At 42.6% G+C, this 22,900-nt stretch overlaps 1 protein-coding gene across 3 annotated transcripts; it reads right to left on the bottom strand.

The window, feature by feature from the left end:
• Nucleotides 1-20: 20 nt before the first annotated feature.
• On the bottom strand, nt 21-22,752 carry BROX (BRO1 domain and CAAX motif containing). 3 transcript variants are annotated; one of them, XM_077340184.1, is made up of 13 exons: nt 22,555-22,752; nt 17,049-17,179; nt 16,791-16,897; nt 14,248-14,344; nt 12,193-12,288; nt 11,420-11,492; nt 10,414-10,519; nt 9,985-10,074; nt 8,861-8,946; nt 8,218-8,299; nt 6,432-6,582; nt 5,221-5,380; nt 21-1,957 (listed from the first exon to the last, which is right to left on the bottom strand). In XM_077340184.1, the coding sequence occupies exons 2-13, from the start codon at nt 17,147-17,149 to the stop codon at nt 1,922-1,924; spliced, it is 1,185 nt and encodes a 394-aa protein (XP_077196299.1). In that variant the 5' UTR covers nt 17,150-17,179; nt 22,555-22,752; the 3' UTR covers nt 21-1,921. The 3 variants fall into 3 exon arrangements, with proteins under 3 accessions (XP_077196299.1, XP_077196278.1, XP_077196289.1); XM_077340163.1 differs by having other exon boundaries at nt 21-4,830; nt 22,555-22,751; XM_077340174.1 differs by lacking the exon at nt 22,555-22,752 and adding an exon at nt 22,275-22,548 and having other exon boundaries at nt 21-4,830.
• Between the last annotated feature and the right edge of the window lie 148 nt (nt 22,753-22,900).

The raw sequence follows: 22,900 nt of genomic DNA, 5'->3' as shown, positions 1-22,900 counted from the left end.
ACAACACAGGACAACACTGACACTATTTTATCATTTTAATAGACACTGGCTTTATAAGAACCACCCAGCAATGGGCAATATTTACAGGATTATACAGTACTTGAAAAGCAAAAGTAAGATTCTAAAGTGCAAAGTTGCCTTTACAGTAATATACTGAAATTCAGCTGCTTGCTTTGTGGACATCAGAAACTGTCATAGAAACACACAAGCAGGTATTTTCACTGGATACATGAATGAATCTTGTCTTCAGATGCACACAAAAATCTCATGCTGAAGCCAGTCAGAAGGGCATTTTTCTTTTGGGCTGGTACATGCTAAATGGAGCCATGGTATATAGCTAGTACCTCAGGGATTTTTACTGCGAAAATAAACCAGAGATTTATAAGATGCAGAACTAGGGAACTGCATACATATCACAGTCAACTGCTGGCTAATTATACTGAAGCAAAGTACAAGAAATAGTAAGAATTTTATTTAGGTATGTCAAAATGTCTATCAGCTATAAGCAAAGTACAAGAAATAGTAAGAATTTTATTTAGGTATGCCTATCAAATGTCTATCAGCTATATACCATAAATAGACAGCATGCTGTGTGCATCATGAGTAAGCTTCATCACCATAATTCAAAGGCCATGACATATAGACAGTATTTTTAATAATTACCATAACTCATTTGCAAAATATTTAAATCTTCTGTGTGCTCAGCTACATTCCCAGCCTATCTGTGATATCCGAGCCATGAAGTTCCCAAAAGAGGCCATACACCCCATCCAGGCCCCACTGTGACACCGAAGCAGATCCACCACTTGCGGGGGGGGGGGGGGAGGGAGACAGAGACAGGGACATGCTTCATAGCCCAAGTCCTGAAGATGTGTGCTAGTAACTGTATTGCATATACAGCACTGCCAGTGTACATGCTTTACAAAGCTGTATGTTAATCCTTATTACATGATGAGAAAAAGCAGCTTACTTCAAGTAAGATACAAACATGTCTAGCTCTCATCTTAGTACAACAGCATTTATCTTTATGACTGAAGTCCCAAGCAAACCCTTCTAAAAATGCAAGCTGTAAGTATACTGAAGATGTACACTAAAGAGCTGGGTTTTTTGTACCCCATTTTTTACTACCTGAAGGAATCTCAAAGCAGCTTACAATCACCTATCCTTCTTCTCCACATAACAGACCCCCTGTAAGGTTGGGGAGGCTGAGAAAGCTCTAAGAGAACTGTGACAGTTCCAAGGTCACCCTTGGCTGCATGTGGAGGAAGAGTGAGGACTCAGTTCTCCAGATTAGAGGCTGCCACACTAAACCACTACACCAAGCTCACTCTCAGTTATTTGAAGGACAAGCATTTAAATTAAGGAGTGCATACTGATAGTGAACATGATACAAAATATGTTCAGGTGGTGTGGAATCACAATTATGAATACACACATACCTTGGCCTCAAAATAATTTTAAAAAGAGATCCTATTCTGAAAGACACCCCCAAGTGACTCAAGATCTAAATTACTGGTAAAGACCTAAAACCCAATTTATAATTTCATTTCAATGTATTCTAGACTGCTGTTTATCTCAATAGCCGCACCAGTCTTTAAAAAAAAATATCAGGAAGATGTGCTTACTCCCACAGGGAAGATTTAATAGACCAGTCTCATCCTGTAGGGCAGGGCAGGGCAGGGCAGGGCAGGCTGTAAAGTGACATTTCCCCCAACATTAGGCTATTGTACTAGGCAGTGCTTGTATTCATCACTCAGGTGCTTGAAAAGTACCCACGATGCAAAAAACACAAAAGTGTTAGTTCTCTGGTGCTAGCCTATCTACATTAAGAAAACAAATTATAAGTCTTCCCTGCTTTCATATGAGGCCTCCAGTGGTCTCCCGTTATTGATCAGGTCTGCCCCCCTTCAGTTCAGCAGTTCTATACAGTTTGGTGCTCCGAGGCCATTCTTGGTGCCTGTATTAGGAAACAGCAACCAGCAAATAACGAATCAAAAGTTTTTCTCTTTTTTTTTGTGCCAGTGTTGCTTCTGGAATCCTGAAGAGGATTAATCCTGAAGGATGCTGCTAATAAGTTGTATACCGTGAAAGGACACATACAGAAAACCATCATTTTACCCAATTGTATTTTCACCTAGGAACAATTTTGAACAGGCAGAAAAATCATTCAATTATGCTGAATGATTTACTGTTTGTCACCAGAGCGCCACAGATGTGAAGCCCATATTATCACATCTATTCCTCCAATGACTACAAAGCCCTTGTCAGTCTGGGATGTGTCGCCAGAAAGAAGCTCTGTGCTCTGAGCACTATTAAGAAGCGAGGGGAAGAGGGCAGAAGCCTCACAACAGCAAGGTAGAAAACCAGAGATGCTAGCTGGACAACTGCAGAAGAATGAGCAAGGTCTTACGGAAGGACATCCTAGAGTAGCACAGCATGACCTGGATGGCATCAGAGCTAAGAAGCTAAGCAGGGTTGGCCCTGCTTAGCACTTGGATGGGAACCACCAAGGAAGTCTGGGGTTGTGATGCAGAGGCAGACAATGGAAAACAGCCTCTGAACCGACCTTGCCTTGAAACCTCCTTGAGGGGTGGCCATAAATTGGCTGCAACTGAGTGGTACTTTCCACCAGCACAGCATGGAACACAAGCCGGAGCATATGCAGTGCTTGGCACAGGAGCTGGCCGTGGCTTAGAGCAAGAGAGCTGAAAAGAACAGGAAGTGGCTTCTCAAATACTAATGAATGTAGAATGTAGAAAATGCAGCACAGTAAGAAGGGAAAGGAAAGAAAGTGCTCTGAAATATGAGGTAAAAATACATTAAGGTCACAATCCTATGTTCAGTGACTTGCAAATCACATTGGAATAAGTGGGACAGAGTTCTGAAAACATGCAGATGCAGAAGAAAAGGCTGGTCGGGCTTCAGGATTAGTTTCCTCTGCTAAATCTGCACATTTTGGTATGAGAAGTGAGACAACATTCCAAAATATCTGGAAAACGTTTAATTCTGTTTTAGAGTTGGACTTTCATGGCAGATACAGCAAATTTTAATATGACACTCTGATTAATGCCCTTCAGGGTCCTGACCTCCTGCCAACTTGATGCCATGGATGCTCGCACTCACCAATCGCAGGCCCAGAAAGGGCCACAAGTAGAGAATAAGGCATTGAACACTTATATAAATCCAGTTTATCAAAGACAACCTAGAGCACGGGTGGCTAAACTGTGGCTCTCCAGATGTCCATGGATTGCAATTACCATGAGCCCCTACCATTTTAGCCACTCCTGGCCTAGAACATTAACTAACCCAGTCATGCACTAAATTTCATTCTCATTACAGGATATTCTACTCCAAAACAACATTATACATTTCATTTCAGAGTTTCCTATGATTATGTCTGATCAGGTTGTGTCCTCCCACTCTGCTCAGCTACAAGCAGCGAGTCTGTTGGCACAAGATATGTCCTGCCAACGCAAGAGGCTCCTCTGCCATCCTGATGTCAATGTTGTGTCCTTCTGCTCCTCTCAGCTAAGGGAGGTGTGTTTCACAATCCAACACATTTTTACACAACAGCAGTGCATCCAAATTTGCTTTCTCAAGTCACATACCCTTCCCTTAAGAATGCTTTCCCACATAACCATAAAGTCACGTTAGAACACAACTTTTGCTGTTTCTTTTCCTGGATTTACACAACTCTTTCATGTTACTTTTAGCCTCTATACTTACAGTAGCTACAGCCATGTCACAAACACAATGTACCGACAAATCTCACAAGGGGTTTATATCCTGTAGCTGAAATCAGGTACTTAGTCTTCATCCTCTCCATAAATCATACTAACTTCTCTACATTGCTCTTTCATGTAACCTGCCCCCCCACCCCCGGACTCTTTATATTTACTACAAATACAAAAGCACCTGTAATCCTCTTCATGAGGTATTTTTTCTAGTCTCTGAGGGAATGTTTCTTAGACAACAGAACAATTTACTGCTTATCCAAGATGGTATAGACTTAAATAATGGCCCTTCTAGCTAAGTTTTACTTCTGCTGAACTCATGATGACTGTCTCTCAACAGATGCTTCAACAATCATGTCCTTTCAAATATTCCCAGAATAACGTCTTGAAAGCCAATGAGAACGAGACTTCCCTCTCCAGTTCCTGCTGTAGCCTACAGGGACCCTAGGAAGAGGCCTAGGCACAATGTGTGTGTGTTTGTGTGTGTGTGTGTGTGGTGGGGGAGGTGGTAGAAATTGTCTCCGCCCCCTCTGTTGGCAAAAACATCCTTCCAATGGGAGAAAACTGCTGCTGGATACAAGTTTAAATGCTTCTGTCAAAGGTCTTAAAGATCAAATGCTACCTGAAAGCTCCTGTACGCTCTTTGCCATGATTTCTTTACATTGTTTATTAGCTTGATAGCTCTTGAAGTAAATCTCTGGCATCCTTGCCTTATAGATTTGAGTCAGTTTTTTTAATGCAGCATCTTCCAAGGCTTCCTCAGACTTTTCTCTCGTTTCAACTTCTAACTCACTCTCAAAGAACTGAAGCAGGTATTTCCCACCCAGTTTTAATCTCATCATTTGCAACAGCCTTATGAAAGGAAGCCACACACTCTCAATTCAGAATGACAGTTACAAGACATGAAAAGCAGTGAACTCTTTTTGAAGAATCAGCAAAGGGGTGAATAGTGAAACCCCAGAGTTTGCAAAATGCAGCTCACAAGGGGTATTAAATGCACTTGTGGAGTTTAAGAAATCTGGCATCCAGTGTCTTTTTGAGGTTTTATATCTGGCTCTTTCAAAGGTTTTACTTCCTCCTCTGGCTTCGGTTTAGCCTGTAAATAATGAAAGAAAGTAGGAAATGCATATAAAGTCACTATGTCACAGGACTATCAAAAAAGGTTTTAAAGACAGCAGTTAGCCAAGACACATTTTTATTTACAAGGAATGGTGCAGAAGAGACTAAATATTTAGACTATCATTTGCTATAAATGTGCAACTGCATGAAGTGTTTAACAGCCTTAACTAAGCTATATTTTCAAAGCTTGACATTAGGAAACGCTAGACTTCCTTGGGCAGAAGGCAAAGATATCCAACATACAAATCTTGAACAGATTATTTCATCCTTTTCCTAGCATCACCATTCTTTTTCAACTGAGCAAGGAAGAGAGATGATGTAGAAAGAGAACATCAGAAGACAAAATAGTAAGATTTATTGGTCTTACACTGTCCTCCTTTGGCCTCTTGGTGAGATCAAACGCAGCCAGGGATTCCAGTGTCCAGTGTGCATGCACAGCAGGGAACTCAAAAGGAATGGGCTCGACAAGGCCATAGTTTGCCTTTAGCTCCAACTGAGGAGCCTCTGGAGGGATCTTTTGAAAATAGCTAAAAGAAAAAAAATGGGCAAGTTAGCAATCTCTTAGTAGTTCCTAGAAATGACTGATACCACAGACAACCTGCATAATTTAAGTACATACACCTCTCCATTTTCATATTATTTTCATAAATATAGCTGGGCCTATATGTCTATGCACAAAGTTGTACAGAAAGTTCATAAGGCAAAAGCAGCATCAGCTACAGGTCCCAAGCCTACCCACTAGAGGAGGACAGTTTGGTTTAAAAGACTGAGCTTTTGCGAGTCACACCACATGCTGTCCCCTCTATTTTACTTTTTAATTAGCCCTGACATCATAACCTAGATGGAATTCTCCCTCAATACCTTGTTACCACTTAAAAGACAGAAAATGAAGTTTATGCAAATTTCATTCACAACCCACTAGGAAAGAGGAATGTGGATTTCTCTGTCCAGCAAGTCAAAGAAGAAAGTGGTTAGGAACAGCTATCAGGCTTAGCGAACTATGCTGCCTCTGGCTCTTCTGTTTTTCTAAAGGAATCTCTGCACTGCAGCACAAATTCAAGACTGAAACAGTCTTTAACAAGATGGGAAGAAAACTCCCCAGTGCCGAGTATCAAAACCAACATCCATACAAAAATTGAGCAGATAGTAGTTGGAATGGAATCAGAGGGGAGGCTTAAACCGACCACCACAGTCTTTCTCTCTCTCTCACACACACACACAGCTTCTCTCTTGAGAAGCATTTGGGAATGAAGCCTCCCCAAGTATTCTTGGGCTACCTGCTTCATCACTGATGCTGTCCTACTCAGGCAACAGACAAAGCACTAGCTCTGCCAAAGGCCCTCCTCGCTAAGCAGAGAAGCTGGGAAAGAATAGTCTGCTCCCAGTTTGGATCAATACTGTCATACTCCCAGAATATCCATAAAATGGCTGTCAGCAAAATGGAATCTCTACACACATTCACTTCTGCCATCTGTAAGAAATCCCCACTGAACTCAACAAGACCGTGTTACTTTATTAAGCTTGTTTAGGATTTAACTAAACACAATAATTTAATGACACGTATAGAAATACACTCACATGAATCCATTTTCTCGCTGGCATTTTTCCAAGGTGTTTTTCACCAGAGTTCCCAGTTTCCTAAAAAAGAGATGGCCTGAAGGCTTAGCTGTAGTCCCAGGCCCTTTGGTTTCACCATATTCTTTGCACAATGCTTCCGCCTTGGAAAAAACTTCACAAGAAAACAGTACATAAGATAGCAGAATGTATTTTCAGCTATCCTCTTCCATACTCCTTTCACTAAATCTAGCACTGAGGTTGAAGTGCCCATTGAATACTAGCAACATGCATTATGGAAATATTACTTATGTGTCATACAAGTTCTATATATTATTGTCTATGCTCACAGCTCTCAAGCAGTATTGCAAGCTCAACATTAACATGTACCTGGAATGTATATTTAAATGGAATAGAAATTTTGGCTATAATGGTCAAATGGATCAATAGGAAAGAATGCGGAATAATAAGGGGATTAAATTTACAATGTGTGCCAATTTGAAAGAGAATGTTTATAAATGGATGTATAAGTGGTAAAGGTAAAGGTATCCCCTGTGCAAGCACCGGGTCATGTCTGACCCTTGGGGTGAGGCCCTCTAGCGTTTTCATGGCAGACTCAATACGGGGTGGTTTGCCAGTGCCTTCCCCAGTCATTACCGTTTACCCCTCAGCAAGCTCATAGGTGATATTTGATGGCAAATATAGTGTAAAATGTATAAAAATATGTCAAATAAGTGTAAACAAATCCCAGGGATGTTTTATCATATGTGGTGGACTTGCTGTAAGGCTAAAAAAAATTGGTCTCAGATTCACATGTATGTATGAAAGATCTTGAAGATTAATGTTCAAATGAAACTGGTGATAGTTTTACTTGGACTAATGAACAAAAACTTCAGAAAAAAATAGGGACATTATTACTTCATATATATGGTAACGGCTGCAAGAATATTAGGGGTACAGAACTGGAAAAATGAGAAGATGCCTACAACTGAAGACTGGATATTAAAATTAAGAAAACTTGTTGAAATGACAAAACTCACAGCACTGATTAGAGAAAAATCAAGGTCTTCTTTTGAAATAGACCAGAAACCTCTTATAGACTTCTTGTGCCATCATGATAGAAATGATTTGCTAACTGAAGGATTTAATGATTAAATGAGGGGTATTGAATAATGTATGATCTATATAGAAGTGTTGAATAACTTTAGACTGCATTTTCAAACCTTAATGTTTTTATTAGGTGTGAATTACAGACTTATGAATTGTATTTTATATGACTTCTGTATCCTTATACCTTCCAGTGCTTCCCCCCCAATTTTATTTTAAACTTTAAACTTTCTCTTTTTGTTACTTTTGTTCTTTTTTATGTAACCAAAAGCTTGTAATATATTTTTTTTAGATCATGTACCTGGAAAAATACTTCCACATTGTTCATTAGCAGAATGAGGGAAAATCATCCTTCTGAGCAGAAACTAGACTCAAATAGCAATATCACAACATCCTCCATTTTTTACAACTCTCAGTTTTTTCAACATGGCAAACAGTAGTGGTCTCCCTGCCATAGGAAAACTTCCCCAGCAATCCATGGACTTAGCAAAGATGTTTTAAGTCTGATTCATTCTATTCAATGTAATTCTCTATTCAATGTAAAATTAATCCAATATGAGCCCACAGAAACCAATAAGCTTAGACATGAACTATACTTTTGGATATTCTGTCCATCTGTGTTTAAATCTTCAAGTGTTGACATGAAATGCAACAAAATGTTGTCTTTTATTTGAGGTGGGGAGCTGATAAGCAGAATACTTACATTTTTCTGCTTCTTGCAAAGATCTTATTGCTTCTCCACATTTATCACTACCCAGCAGGGTTTGGCCGTGGTAGCAGAAAGCCTGGAGGAGAAAAGTATGTGTTAATACTTCTGGAAAATGGTGGGGAAAGATTTCAATTCTGCTTGTTTGAGTGGGTGGAAGAAGCAGGCAAATGGAAGAAGGTTGGGGGAACAAATATGACAATATCGCCTGCTGCTTTGGTACTGTTATTGGATAATTTTTTCAAGAAAATGAACTTTGCAACATATACTAGGTAAGGTAAAAGTATCCCCTGTGCAAGCACTGGGTCATGTCTGACCCTTAGGGTGACGCCCTCTAGCGTTTTCATGGCAGACTCAATACGGGGTGGTTTGCCAGTGCCTTCCCCAGTCATTACCGTTTACCCCTCAGCAAGCTGGGTACTCATTTTACCGACCTCGGAAGGATGGAAGGCTGAGTCAACCTTGAGCCGGCTGCTGGGATCAAACTGCATGTTTGCTGCCTTACCACTCTGCGCCACAAGAGGCTCTATACTAGGTAACAATCCATAAAAAAAACCTTCCAGAGCAGAATAGTTAAAAACAGGATCCAAAAAGGTGACAGGTATTCAATAGTTCTTTGAAAGTACTTTCTAAGACTTACGTAGGCCATATAGAAACAGCACTTCAACTGAAGGTATTTTCGCCACTTAATTGTGTATGCCGGATCCAGACTTGACAGTGTTTGATCTGGAATGAGAAAACAGCCTTGTTCTTACAGAAGTAGTTTGTTACAGAATCTTGTGATTAGATTTCCAGTAACCATTTCCTTTGTCTTCTTTTCATGGTAACAACAAAGAGTACAGGACAGGATTACTGTACCTTGCTGTACACAGGGCTACCGTTGAAGCTGTTCTGGAAGCTTCCACTGGTCCAGAACACAGCTGTGCAGATTCTTACAGGAACCCAGAGGACAGCACATACATGACCTTTAGTCTTCCTGCTGCTCTTGGTATGAATTGAGGACGATCAAATCCAAGGTTCTGGTTTTGACCTTCAAAATCCTAAATGGTCTGGGACCATTATATCTGTGGGACTGCTTCTCCCACTATGCCCCCTCAAAAATATTAAGATTGAGCAAGCAGAATCTGTTCGGGATCCCTGCCCCTAAAGAAATTAAACTGGCCTCAATGAGGGCTTTTTTGGCCCTGGCCCCAGCCTGGTGGAACAATGTGCCTAATGAGAGCAAGTTCCTTTGGGACCTTAAACAGTTCCTTTGGGACCTTAAACATTTTAACAGCCCTTAAAATGGAGTTGTTCCACGAGGTCTACAGTTGAGGCTTTGAAATAACATCTAAAAATGTCCAGGTCTATCTTCGCAAATTACATCCAGGGCTATATTGCAACTACTGTCCTCCACTTTTTTTCTTTTCAAAGGATACGGTGCTAGGGAACTTGTTTCAGATTAATTTAATTTTAAATTTGTTGTTTTTAAAGTTATGTTTCTAAAATTTGTAATCCATCCTGAGCAAAAAAAGAGTACATTTGTATGACTCCCCAATTTAGCATTACTGCATGCTTTGCCTTGCATATGCATTGGTGAGATGCTATGGATTCAATTAGCATTTGGTCCTTGGCTTCCTACATTGTGAGACAGGACTACTGTCAGCACAAGCTTCCCCTCAGCTGTGGAATCTTTCCTTTCATGGTGTTTCTTCTGTGTCAAAGATTTTGTGTAGTAACTACCAAACTAATTTCAAAACAACCTCATCAGTGCTGGTAACATACCTGCTTTTTGGTAGAAATTGGCTGTTTCATAGGCAAGAGCAGCTATCAGACCAGGATTGTGTTTCAGCTCAATAGCTCGGGCAATTGTCACTACGACAAAAAAAAAAAAGCCATTTCAAACACCAACTCCAACTACAGCTTGATAAACTAGCCATTTTAATTTAGCTATACTCTGAACATAACTGATTTTATTTTTTTTTTAAATCTGAATATAGCTGCATTGAGTTGAAATAGTCCTTGACTAGAGAGGAAGACCCTGAGGCTAGAGAGAAGCTTTCAATTGGAGGAATCTTATCACTTCCCAGTTTTTCAAACAGTTGATGGATTTTTCTATTCATACTGATATGTACACAGCTGCAAATCACATTTCACCCTAGAACATAATTAGCTCAAGAAACTCACAGAGAGCCTGATAAAGAAAGTGAATACCTTCTTGTGCTTCAGCTTGGCACTGGATGGTGTAGGAGTCTATAAGCCGAGCTTCTAAATCTCGTCCCTTCTCAACTGGAGTGATCAATTTAGGGATGTGGCTCTCCTGTGCAAAGAACAGTGCAATTTTAAATGTTTTTGTGAAAGATAAAAGTGATTTAATAGTTGCTTTCAATCTTGTGAACATAACCTTGAGGCAAATTGGCAAAAAAGTTGGGCACTATACAGTGCTTCTATGCCTTCAAGAACAGGTGAGCATTTCCTGACTGCTACCCCTGGGTACACCTGACCAGATGAGGTTTCCAGCCCAGCCCAAGAGGTGCTCAATTGTTTGTTTTAATAAACTTCCCTATAAAGATCTCCTGTGCAGGGAAATCTAGCATGCCAGAGAGAAAGAAGCTTATTGAATTTCATACAGACACAATGTATTTATTTATACTTCATACATACTCCACATTTCTCCTCCCAAGAGGCCTACAACATTCTCCCCTTCTCCATTTTACCTCACAACAGCCTTGTGAGGTAGATTAGGCTAAGTGTGAGACTGGCTCAAAGTCTCCCAAGCAAGCTTCCATGACAGAATGGGAATTTGAACCTGGGTTGCCTAGACCCTAGTTCAATCCTCTTATCCACTACACCATGCTTGCTTTCCATTTAACAATTAATGGATTCCAAACACTATTTCCACCACGGTACTGTATATGGTATTTCCACCATATGCAGTACACAGTGATGCCATCTCATGAAGGTTGTATGACTAGGGAAAATCTGAAGCAGCTCTTCATATCCTCTATTGACTGGACCCTTTCACAATTTACTGGTATGCATCTGCTAACAAGGAAAAACAACCCTCCCCCCCACACCACACAAAACCACCTGCCCATGCTTAAAGCATACCAAGAGCATGAAGACAGTGGCACAGAACACAGAGAAAAAAGGGAACACGAAGTCTTCACAGAATACAAGACCATTAAGAAGCAGCATTTAAAAATGAAAAGCATCCTACCTTTAAGTGTTTAAAAATCCCAGCTGCCGTTTTCAAACTTCGATGAACATCTTTCGCTTCATCTTCTGTTATGCTAAAGGATTGGTAGTTTATTAGCACACTTGCCTGGCAGAAAGTATTGATATTTAATATCACCAAATTAGCCAGGATTTTCACTTTAAAGGTTTTTGTTTAAAAGCCAACTGCTTTCGCTTTGTTTTAAGGGCCCAGGATGGCACCCCCCCCCACTGAGGAATGTGGATTCCATGTCTTTAAATGACTGCTCTCAACAGGTATTCTGCTGGGGCAGGAGCTTAACAGCCACAGAGACTTTGGGCAACTTAAGAGTGCAATTATATGTAGAGCAAAGCATGTCAGATTTTAAATGGGCCTTGGCACTTTCCTTGTCATATAACTGGTTGCTAGCAGCATTTAGAAGATTGCAATTTGAGGCCCACAAGGAATCATGAGGAGAAACAAGGCATTGGGAAATTTATCCCCAGCCTTCATCTTCTCTAATAGTACAGTCCTTAAGGGCTTGAGTGGGATAGCACAGGTAGTGTTCGTTGTAACAAAGTTGTATTTTCCTGAAGAACTAAGTATGCTTTTAAGCTGTTTTTAAAAGTCCTGGGATCCTGATTTTGTTGTATGAACCACCACAACAGGGTGCCAACCTGCCTGCAAGAGGGAGAGCCTCTTCAGCTCGAGGAAAGTTCTGCCCTTAGCTGACCAACATGGTAGGATCCAGCTCTCAGTAATAATATATTAATGCTTACTGAAGTGACGATACTTACTCTTCTTTCCCAGCAAGCCTGGATGCATATTTAGTGTACCACAAAGCCACATTAAATCCCATGGAAACAAGTTCAAATACAGCATCTTGCTGGGCACTACAGAGAAAAGAAGGGGGAGAAACAAGCCAGTCATATGGTTTTCCACTCCACAAATAACATTTCTTTTTCTAAACTGCAACAAACTGCAGATAATCAGTCTATCTTTTAGGAAGTTACAAAACAAAACCTCTTGTGTTTGTTGTATTCCCCTTCACTGCCCTATTCCACATCACGTGAGCAAAATGTTCAAATACACACTCTTCACATAAACGTTTGACAGCTTGAAAATAATTGTCACGTCAGAAACAATTCTTGCTTTGTTTTACGCAGAATTAAGAAAGGTTGAAGCACAACACTCCAGTCACCATTAACTCCTTCTCAACCATCCCAGACACAAAAGTCAGTTCTGTTACTACAGAATTTATAAAGTCTCCTAGTTAGGGCCACTGAGAAAATCACAGTTGCAATGTTTTCACAGAAATGGAAATTCTCTTATACAAAACAACATGATCAAGCTCATGAACAAATTTCACTATGACGTTCATGTTCATCCAAGTTTATACTCTCATATGAAAGCTTCCTTTTATTTTTAACAAATATCTTCTGCTCTGGATAAATCAATTACATGAAGGTTACAAGTCAGTTTACAATTCCATATCCAGACATCACCAACTTGTCTAGTCTTTATCCTGCATGCTAGAGTGGTGCTAATTAATCAGTGCATAAGAATGTTCAAAGAACCTGCTGAAGGAAGACTATGGGTGCATCTAATCCAGCATCCACAATGGTCAGTCACATGACTTTAGGAAGTTTATAAGCAAGATGCAAAATTAACCCCCCATACTGCCTATTTTCCCCCACAGCAACCGGTATTCAGAAACTTCTGAAGCAGAAGATTCTATTTAGATCCGCCAATGGCTTTTGATACCACTATAAAAAATCCAAAGATTTATTTACCTTATACATAGGATTAGATCCAGCCAACTTTTTCATCTGTCCAATTCTCTTCCTTATAATATGACTTCTGTCTATGCAGAGTGCATGATCCCTATCACAGCCCTGTAGGAGGAACCCCTCCTCCCTTTTCACCAAGCTGGCTAGATCCAACATGTAATCGAGACCAGGGGTGGCCAAACTGTGGCACTCCAGATGTTCAAGGACTACAATTACCATGGGCTCCTGTTGGTGAGGGATCATGGTAATTGTAGGCCACAGACATCCAGAGAACCACAGTCTGGCCACCTCTGGTTTAGACTCTCTCTAAACTTCAAGACTTCATAGGCATATTTGAAAGGACCAATTAGGAAGAATGGAAAACATGTTGTATATGAAAGTGGCAAGGAAAAGTCACAGGTGGCCAATGGAAGGAAGACAATCATAAAGAAGGAACTATTAGAATGGTGCAAGAAGGAAATGAGAGTTTGAATCCATAGCATTCAGAGGCAGGTGACAAGTTTCAGAATAAGTGGCAAATCACAAGGACTAGAAATATAGAAGATAAAGAGACACACCCAGAATAATGAAAGCTGACAACAAATTGAGTGTTCGTATAGAATCTTAATGCATTGGTTCATATTTTTTCACTGTGCTGAGCTGTAGCTGACTGTTCTAAAAGGTGTAACAGCAGCTGCAGTTATATTTGCACTTGATTTTTTTAGAATTAACTCTGAGTCAACATGCACAAAATCAAACTGCGTAATCTTTGCTTCTAATCAACATCTAAAGTCAGCAAGGTCTGTTTTTTATGCAAAGCAAATTTCAGAGGGTTAGTTTGTTACAGCAAAGCCAAAAGGCTAATTTGTGCTCGCAAAAATGAAATGAGAACAATTGAACATTACATTGTTGGCATAATTCCTACCAAACAACTTGCTTGTGCTGCAATTCTACACAGAGTTGCTCTACTGGGAGCAAATGGCCTTAGACTGGAGTAACTCTGCATAAGACTGCATTATCAGTATCTCTACCACTGTCTGGAATAATTTTTTATAAGTTCTGGAGCTCCTACTGTACACATACCTTGGTATTTGTCCTTGTAAAGTATCTGTCCACTTAAAATTCTGAATGAATCTCAGCTTGCTGTCTTGTGAAGAATCATCCAATGAAACCATGAACCCTGTTAATAAAAATAAAGAATTGTAATAATTCCTCTGTGAATCAGAGTGTTTCAAAATGGTCCTTAACATCTGTTTCTATCTTGCTACTATAGTTATATAGTAGTTACAAAATAATCCTTAGCATTTGCTATAAAAGTTTCTAAAAGCCTGCAATGCTCACTCAGTGGCTCCTTGACATGCCACTTGTGGCTCTTTTGAGAATGGGTTCTCAACGTGACACCTGCCCCATGTTTCAGAAAAAAGGGCTTGTAGTTGGCAAGTGTTTTTCACCTTGAAACAGCGGCCACCAAAAGAACACATAAACTGCAAGCCTCCCTGAGGTACGGACTTCATGCCTGGGGTGAAAGTAAATGTGGTTCTTCTGGTTGATAGCAATGCAAATGTGTCCATGAGTCACGGAGGGAGGAGGAGAATTGGTTTTTATACCCCACTTTTCACTACCTGAAGGAGTATCAAAGCAGCTTACAATCACCTACCCTCCCTCTCCCCATAACAGTCAACCTGTGAGGTAGGTGGGGCTGAGAGAGCTCTGAGACCTTGCATTTTTCCATCTGTACCAGGTGAGACAGCTTGCAGGGTACCTCTCAGAGCCAGACCTAGCTAGTGTGATCCATGTGATGGTCACCTCTAGACTAGACCTCTGCGACTTGGTCTATGCAGGGCTGCCCGTAAGACTGCTCCGGAAACTCCAACTAGTCCAAAATACACCTGCAAGAATCCTGATAGGGACTCAATACAGAGCACACAACACCGGTACTAGCTCAGCAGCAGTGGCTCCAGATTGGAGACTGAATCAGGTTCAAGGAGCTAGTTTTAACCTTTAAAACCCTAAAAGAGCTGGGATCAGCATACCTACAGGACTGTCTGTTCTCTTATAAACCCAGAAGAGCATTGAGATCCTAGGGAGAACACCTGCTCTGAGTCCCTGGCTCAAAAGAGATGAAGTTGGCCTCCACCAGCCCGGTAGAATGTGCTCCCAGAAGACAGTAGGGTCCTGTGGGACCTAAACCAGTTCCGCAGGGCCTGTAAAATGGAACTATTCCACTGGAGCTATGATCAAGGTAAAAAAATAACATCCACCATAAAAGGCTGGCCTCACCACTGGGAGGGGGAGAAAGGGCAAGGAAGAGAAGACCTCCCTTGTTTGGGATTTCAGTTATTACAGTAAATTGAATGGTTTTAATGTTTTAATATTTTAATCTCTGTATATGTTTTAAGGATGTTACCCACCCTGAGCATTGGAAGGGTGGGATATAAATAAATCACTACTACCACTAGTTGAAGGTCACCCAGTTGGCTGCATGTGGAGGAATGGGGAATCAAACCTGGTTCTTCAGTTTAGAGGTTGCTGCTTTTAACCCCTACACCATGCTTGAGTACCCATTGCACTACTCCTTGATACACAAGAAAAACAATTACGGCTAGTACTTGTTCTTATCTAGTATTAAAAATGACAGCAACCAAATTAGCCCCAGAGCCCTACTACTCCCTTCAAAATATGGCTTAAAAATAAAATAAGAAAAATGCAGATGGAGTCATCAATGAAGTAATGAAAGTGTACATAACTAAGTTAAATGCATTCAGTGGAATCTGAGGCAATGGGAAGCCAAAGAAAGATATAACTCTGGAGAAAAAACAGTGGTCCTTTGATTCTAATGTACAGAATTCCACAGATAAGGGCAGCAGCACAAGTTCAACTCCTGAAAAATACTCAGAAGTTATAGCTGCCAGGTGCATAAATAAAGAACGGTAAATGGCAGCAGAGCAGGCTTATCAAGGTGCTGAAATATGAATCAGGGAGAAGGAGGCACATTCTGTATTTAGATTATAATGACACGTTTTTGATAATTGCTAGGCTGCATGACTGTTTCTGGTGAACAGAATATACAACCCCTAAGCACTTCAAGGGACAAGGCTATCCAACCACACAGTGCTAAGACCACTGCAACCCAAATATATATTCAGTATAAAACCATGTGTCACTATTAACATTTGCAGATACAACATCAGCATTCCCTACACATAGGTTTGATTGTGGGAAGCTATGGGTGAGTTTTGGGAATAGAGTTCCCCACCCATCTCTATAATTCCTCTTCTGAGTCAAAACGGACCGATCACGATCTTTTGATTACCCAGTATTACTTTTGTTTTATCAGTTGGTCTTGCAATATTCAAAATTCTCTTTATAATTAGGATGGAATGGAAAACTATCAATTCAACAGGAAAAGGGGATAGACTTTTATTGTTTCTGTGTCAAGCAAACTGCTCTGTGGTTCACCCTACTCCCCACCCCCTGCTATATCTACTTCACATTTTATTTTATTTAGTGTGAGTTCTTTATGAGCAGTGCAAAAAACAACTGTGCTTTAAAGCTTCAGTGTTAGAGATTAAGAGGCTTCTGTAAGAACCTACTGACCAATGATACCAACTGGCCGGCTCAGTTACCTTTTAAGAGTGAAAAATAAGCATCCGTTGAATTTTTCATCATTTCCGGAGTACAACTCAAATCTGTAAAAAGATCCAGTAGCCGTGTTCTTGATAACCTTAAATCACTATATAAAAACAAAAATAATCACATTCATTTTCCAGAGAGAGACTTCAGAGTTACAACAATGCTGCTGTATTTTATGCATTTTTTTCAAAGCATGTTTTGTGTCAAGATTCACGGCAGGTTTTGAAATCTGGAATTCCAAAACCACTTACTTGCATATCTTTGTTGCAGCAGGAGTAGTGGCTACCCCATAATAATTGAACGAGACAGGAGCTGTAGCCTTCAAAGGGTTTCGATGAAACCAGTGAGTCATTTTTCTTTCAGGATTAGAGCTTTAGCCAGCCTAAATTGAGAAAAAGGAGAATTAATGTATTAATAAGTGCAAACAAAAATGCTTGTAGAAGCACATCTTCCATGCCTTTCCCCAACATGCTTTCCTCATAATCCTCTACTGATGGTTGTGGAACCCTAATAAACAGGGACATAAGCACAGAAGGCTGCAGTAAAGAGAACGGGGAGGGGGGAGGATGAACATCTCTCTATTCTTCTCCTAGTGGATTAAACATAGCATACTCCTTCAGCAAGAGGAAAGTGGAAGCAATTTTGACCGTCCTGCCACCCCCCCCCCATGTTTTGTTTAAAGGTTACTGATCTTCAGCCAAAGGTAGCTGCCATATATAAGTGGCTACTAGTGGTTAAGAGTTGAGGCCTCTAATCTGGAGAGCTGGGTTTGATTCCCCATTCCTCTTCCACATGCAGCCAGCTTAGTGACCTTGGACCAGTCAGTTTCTCTCAGAGCTCTCTCAGCCTCAACCATCTCATAGGACAGTGGTCTCCAACCTTTTTATCACCGGGGACCGGTCATGGCTTGACAATTTTATTGAGGCCCGGGGGGGGGGGGGAGTAGTCTTTTGCAGTTCCCACCGCCGCCTGAGCCCCTGCTCCACTTGCTTTCATGCTGGCGCCCCTGACTTCCCACCACCCGCTGGGGGGCGCTGCCAGCAGCAGCTGCGCAGTACCACGCCAAGGGGGAGCCCCAGCCATGGCGGCCGCTGGAAAACTCCGAAGGTGTGCCGGCGGTAGAGTGGCAGGGCAGCCCCCAAGGCAGTAGCCAGGGAGGAAGACAAGGAGGAGCCGCAACCCGGTACCAACTGATCCCCGGACTGGTCCCGGTCCCCGGACTGGAGTTTGGGGACCACTGTCATAGGGTATCTGTTGTGGGAAAGGAAGGGAAAGTGATTGTAAACAACTTTGAGATTCCTTCAGGTAGTAAAAAGTGGAGCACAAAAATCCCAGTTCTTCTTTTGTGGGGGAAAGATGCACACTCACATAAGCAAAAGAAAAAAAACCTACACACAAACAATATTCCACAAAAAGTTTAGTTGTAAACGAACTGTCTTGTATTTTTAACTGCCTGCTTTCTTAAAAGCCTAAAAATACCAATGACTAAGCTCTTTTAAAAAAATGAAGAAAAACTCCACGGAAATCCTAATATGCTGATAAAGTATATTTGCAAGGCTTTATGGATTTTTTTTGTCTCCTAAACTGTTTATTATGATGCTTTATTTAGCAGGAGCAAAATGACCCCATGTTCTTGGGTGAATTCATAATCATCTGTTTTGAGAGGTCAGAAGTGCATGGCTCTCATTCATGGCTGCATCAACTAGATTTGCTATTCAGGATTTCTATCAAAAGACCCATTATTAACTGCTTTCTGAATCTGTGAGGGCACTGTAGCTTGAATTAACAATTAATTGTTGCTGTTGTATTTATGTTTTAATGCTGGAGACATTTTGATTTACAGCTTAATTTGGCCACTTTATGATGATATATATTTTAAAATCTGTTCTTACGTCTTTGTACTATCAATGTTAAAACATGCATTTTCAGGACCAGGTTAACAGTCCTTTCTATAGCTTAAGTCTACTTTTAAAAAAACTGGCCAACGCCGCCCGCCACGCCCTTCGCCCACCGCCTCCCGTGTCCGCCGCTCCGTCAGGCCCCGCAGCCATCCTTCCTGCCGCCGCTGCCACGGCCCGCGGCGAGGGGACGCACCCACCTGTGCCTCAGCCAGGCCCAGGGCCACCTGCGCACCCACAGCCACCCATGCTTTCTCCTCCCTCCTCCCACGCACGCTCGCCGGACGCGTGGGGGCCGCACTTCCTTCCTCGGGCCCCTGCTGTCGCCCATTTGTGGGCTTTCCCCCTAGTATATATATAAAGGATAAAAGGATAATACTCAAGCATTTGATCTTTGAGTAAAGAATTATGTCCTTTCATCCATCCTGACTCTACTGTGCTTAACTGAATGCTGAAAGTATTAGCATTTTTAGAGAAGATGGGGAAAAATTCTCCCTGGCCACTCTCTATATCCCAATCATAATTTTACAAACATCTATAATGTACCCATTAAGTCATCTCTTTTCTAAACTGAAAAGCCCCAGACTAGCCAGCCTTTCCTCACAGGGAAGGTCCTCCAGCCCCCTAATCATCTCAGCTGCCCTTTTCTGTACTTTCTCTAGCTCTGCTATGTCTTTTTTGAGATATGGTACATTCCAAATAAGGCCACACTGGATTTATACAAGAGAACTATAATATTGCCTTTTTATTTTCAATCCTTGTCCCGATATTCCCTACCATGGTCTTTGCTTTTTTCACTGCTGCCACACACTAAGCTGACACTTTCATTGAGCTTTACACTAAATTCCAGTTCAGACCCCCACCCGTGTATATTTAATGTCAATTTCTTGCTTCCCACACACCCAATATAGGCAGACAGAATCATAGAATAGAATTGTAGATCCTCCTATACCTCTTCAGAATCCATCTTGATTTTCACTATCCTGCATAATGTGGTGACATCAGAAAACTGGGCTACTACATTGCTCACCTTCAATTCCAAATGTATGATATATATTATCACTCCACTCTGCTGAGCTACATATAGCACCTTCTTCCAATGCAAGAGGTTTTTAGGGGACTTATCCTTGCACCAAAGGAACATGGCACCTTCACCTCTACCTCCTGATGGATGACCAATCCAACTCCACCCCAGAAACATCTGCCAGCTGTTTGGAAGCAGTGATGGACTGGTTCAAGCAGAGTTGCCTGAAATTCAACCCTTCCAAGACAAAGGTCCTGTGGCTGGGCAGGAAAGGATCAGATCAGGAAGTGTGTCTCCCATGCCTGACCAGGATGCAACTGCAAATCTCGCTCTTGGCCAGGAACTTGGGAGAATGATCTCCTTGTCTATGAGGGCACAAGTCACCAGGGTAGCTCAACTTGCATTTTTCCATCTTCGCCAAGCGAGGCTACTAGCATCCTACCTGACCCCAGAACACCTAGCCACAGTGATCCATGAGACGGTCACCTCTAGATTAGATTTCTGTAACTCACTCTACAGGGGCATGCCCCTGATCCAGAAGCTGCAGCAGGTGCAAAATGTGGTTGCTGGGGTACTTATGGGCCCACATCCAGCCTGTGCTGAGGCAGCTGCATTGGTTACAAGTGGAATTCCAGATCAAGTACAAGGTTTTTATCTTTACCTTTAAGGCCATTCATGGTCTGAGGGACCATTTAACTCCCATGTCCATCGCAGAGCCCCCCATTCTGCGAATACTAAAGAGTTGGTGATCCTTAGCCCATGTGAGGTATACCTGGTGTTAAGTGTGGCAGGGCCCCTGCCTCATTGACAGGCACACTGTCTTCTATAACCAATGGCACCCCACAATAGTCTAGGCTTAAGCTAAAGCCAAGACAACACTGCTAGGGTCGGCCAAGCCAGGCCAGACTCCATCTCTGCCTTAGGTTTGGAATGACAGCCTTTGCCTGACCCAGAGGTGCCTCTGGACTCAAGCTTGCATCAGCTCACCCCCCCCCCATTGTATTTCTAAGGGAGTGGACTGGCTTCCTCCTGTTTGCCTAAGGGCTCCTAGGAAAATCCTTTGTCTTGCAACATTTTTCACACTTGGCCCCTCTGCCAGGGGAAATCTCCTCCCCACATCCTGCCAGCTAGACCTGATAGCTACCTTTATCCAAATCCATTTACGGCCATCACCCCCCACTTGGCCAGGTATTGTCCTAATCTCTGGGGACCCTGGAAACTTCCAGCACATGCTTACCTGAGCCTTGTCACATAGCCCCCTTCCCAAAATCCTATAAAAACTGTGGCTTCACACAGCCACTCTGAGTGTCTTCCAACCCGGGACCTCCCACGCTGGTTCGTGCTCCTTCCTCTGACCCACCACTCCTCGGACAGGTAACTATCAAGCCTTCCACTCTTCCTCCCCCTTCTCTATATGACTGCTTGTATGTGTGTTAGCTATTTGTGTGTCTTTTTGTTATTTTCCTTTTAATAAAAGCTTATATTAATATTTTACCATTTAAATCTGTGTTTGCCTTGAGTTCCTACAGGCGTAATAACCCTCGTATACAAAGGTAACGATCCGATAACGCTAAGTTACCCCCCTCTCGCAGCATTTGAGCTAATATTCCCCACAAGCTCAAAGATACGTGTTTTTAGGACACGTGTCCACGCAATTTGGGTAACACTGGTCTTGACCAGGGCCTTTTCATGTAAATACAATTTGGTCTGGTGTTTTCCAGATGGGATTTCTTTCTCTCCTTCTTTTACAGAAGGAGTCTTTCCTCTTCCTCTATCGTAACCTTTATCTTTGAATTACTGGTGGTTGCAATCAGGCTATTAATATTGATTCATTGAGGCCATTTTCCCAGGATATTGATTAGCCTAGAGGCTTTCTTCTATAACAATCCCATTTACATCTTTGCAATGATGAATCCATCAAAGGAAAGATACAGGTGCTTCACCAGCTATTGCGCTTCTGTCCAAAGCTGGGAGCATTCTTACTTGGAGAAGAAAGTAGGGAGATACACCAAATACTGAATCTCAACAGTAGCAGCACCATTAGCCTTGCACTATCAGAATCAGTTCTCTTTACTCCAGCGATTGTGCTTCAAGGTATTTTAGTTTAAGTGGGCTGATAACCTATGGACTTAAAGTCATGGGCAACAGCGAGAAAATGGGTCGCAGCCTGCCCTGTTGTCTGGACAAGAAAATGGCTGGGGGGAGAGCCGGAAAACGGGCCAGGTATGTGAGAATCAAGGTGATGATACACACCTAAGAGGGGACGAAATCAGAAGAGCGAAGTGGAAAGGGCTCCCTCCCCATCCTACGAAGAAGTCGACGCTTCTAAACGCCTTGATTTTGAAGGGCTTAAAGGGCGTTACTGCCTACATGGGATAGGGACTCCCCGCTGCACTCCATGGCAGTCCCGCCGAGCACACTTCCGCCCGAACAGATTGGGCTGCATTTGTGGAAACAAAAGGATCCGAGAGGAAGGCAGGCGGCTCAGGGAGGAGGAGCACCACCCCACTTTCGTCCTAACGATCCGCAGAAGGCAGAATCCGGCTTTCACTTACCTGAGACGGAGCAGCCTCCCTCCTGCCCCCCCCCCCGGTCCCAGAGCGGAGGACGCGGGCTGCCTTTCGGCGCGGACAGTCGCGTCCCAGAGCAGTCCTAGAGACCACAAGTCACGTGCCCGCCATCGCCTAAGCCCGGGACTGCGAGGGGGCGGACATGTTTCCGCCAATCACAGGCAGAGAGAGAGACGGCTTTGGCCTCGGTAGCAGCGGCCCGCCGCCTCCCAGCCCCCTCTGGCTCGTCCAAAGGCCCTGACTCCAACGTGTAGGCGCCCAGTACCGTGCGTGGAGTCCCGGGGCCGCGGAAATGACGGCCGGAGCCCGACCTGAACCAGCAGCCACATAAACGCTCCGCACTTCCTGTTTTGCTTAAGAAGCTCGGCGGGACCAGAGGAGGAGGCCGCTCTTCTTCGCTCTCTATGGTGCCTCCCGCATCGTTTCGTCCCGCGCGGACTCTCCTCTCGGGAGCCGGAAGTGTTGCCATAGTTTCCCTGGGCTTGGGAAGGAGAAGAGGGCGGGGCGGGCTGGGGACAACCTAACTTGCTCCTCGGGCGGGGTGCGGAGAGGCGGCCGTCAAGCACGGTTGCGATGGCAGATGGGCTTGGCCGGTGACTGGCGGCGCTGCT

Source organism: Paroedura picta, chromosome 1 (genome assembly GCF_049243985.1).
Source record: "Paroedura picta isolate Pp20150507F chromosome 1, Ppicta_v3.0, whole genome shotgun sequence".
Classification (NCBI taxonomy): Eukaryota; Metazoa; Chordata; class Lepidosauria; order Squamata; family Gekkonidae; genus Paroedura; species Paroedura picta.
This window is presented reverse-complemented; position numbering and strand designations above follow the sequence as displayed.

What these genes read in the sequence shown, in the direction of transcription:
- BROX (XM_077340163.1), bottom strand. Translation starts at nt 17,149, where the DNA reads ATGACTCACTGGTTTCATCGAAACCCTTTGAAGGCTACAGCTCCTGTC. An exon ending in TTATTTTTCACTCTTAAAAG is followed by an intron (nt 14,345 to 16,790) that starts GTAACTGAGCCG and finishes TTTTATTAACAG; the next exon opens with GGTTCATGGTTTCATTGGAT. An exon ending in TTTGCAAGAAGCAGAAAAAT is followed by an intron (nt 6,583 to 8,217) that starts GTAAGTATTCTG and finishes TTTCTTGTGAAG; the next exon opens with TTTTTTCCAAGGCGGAAGCA.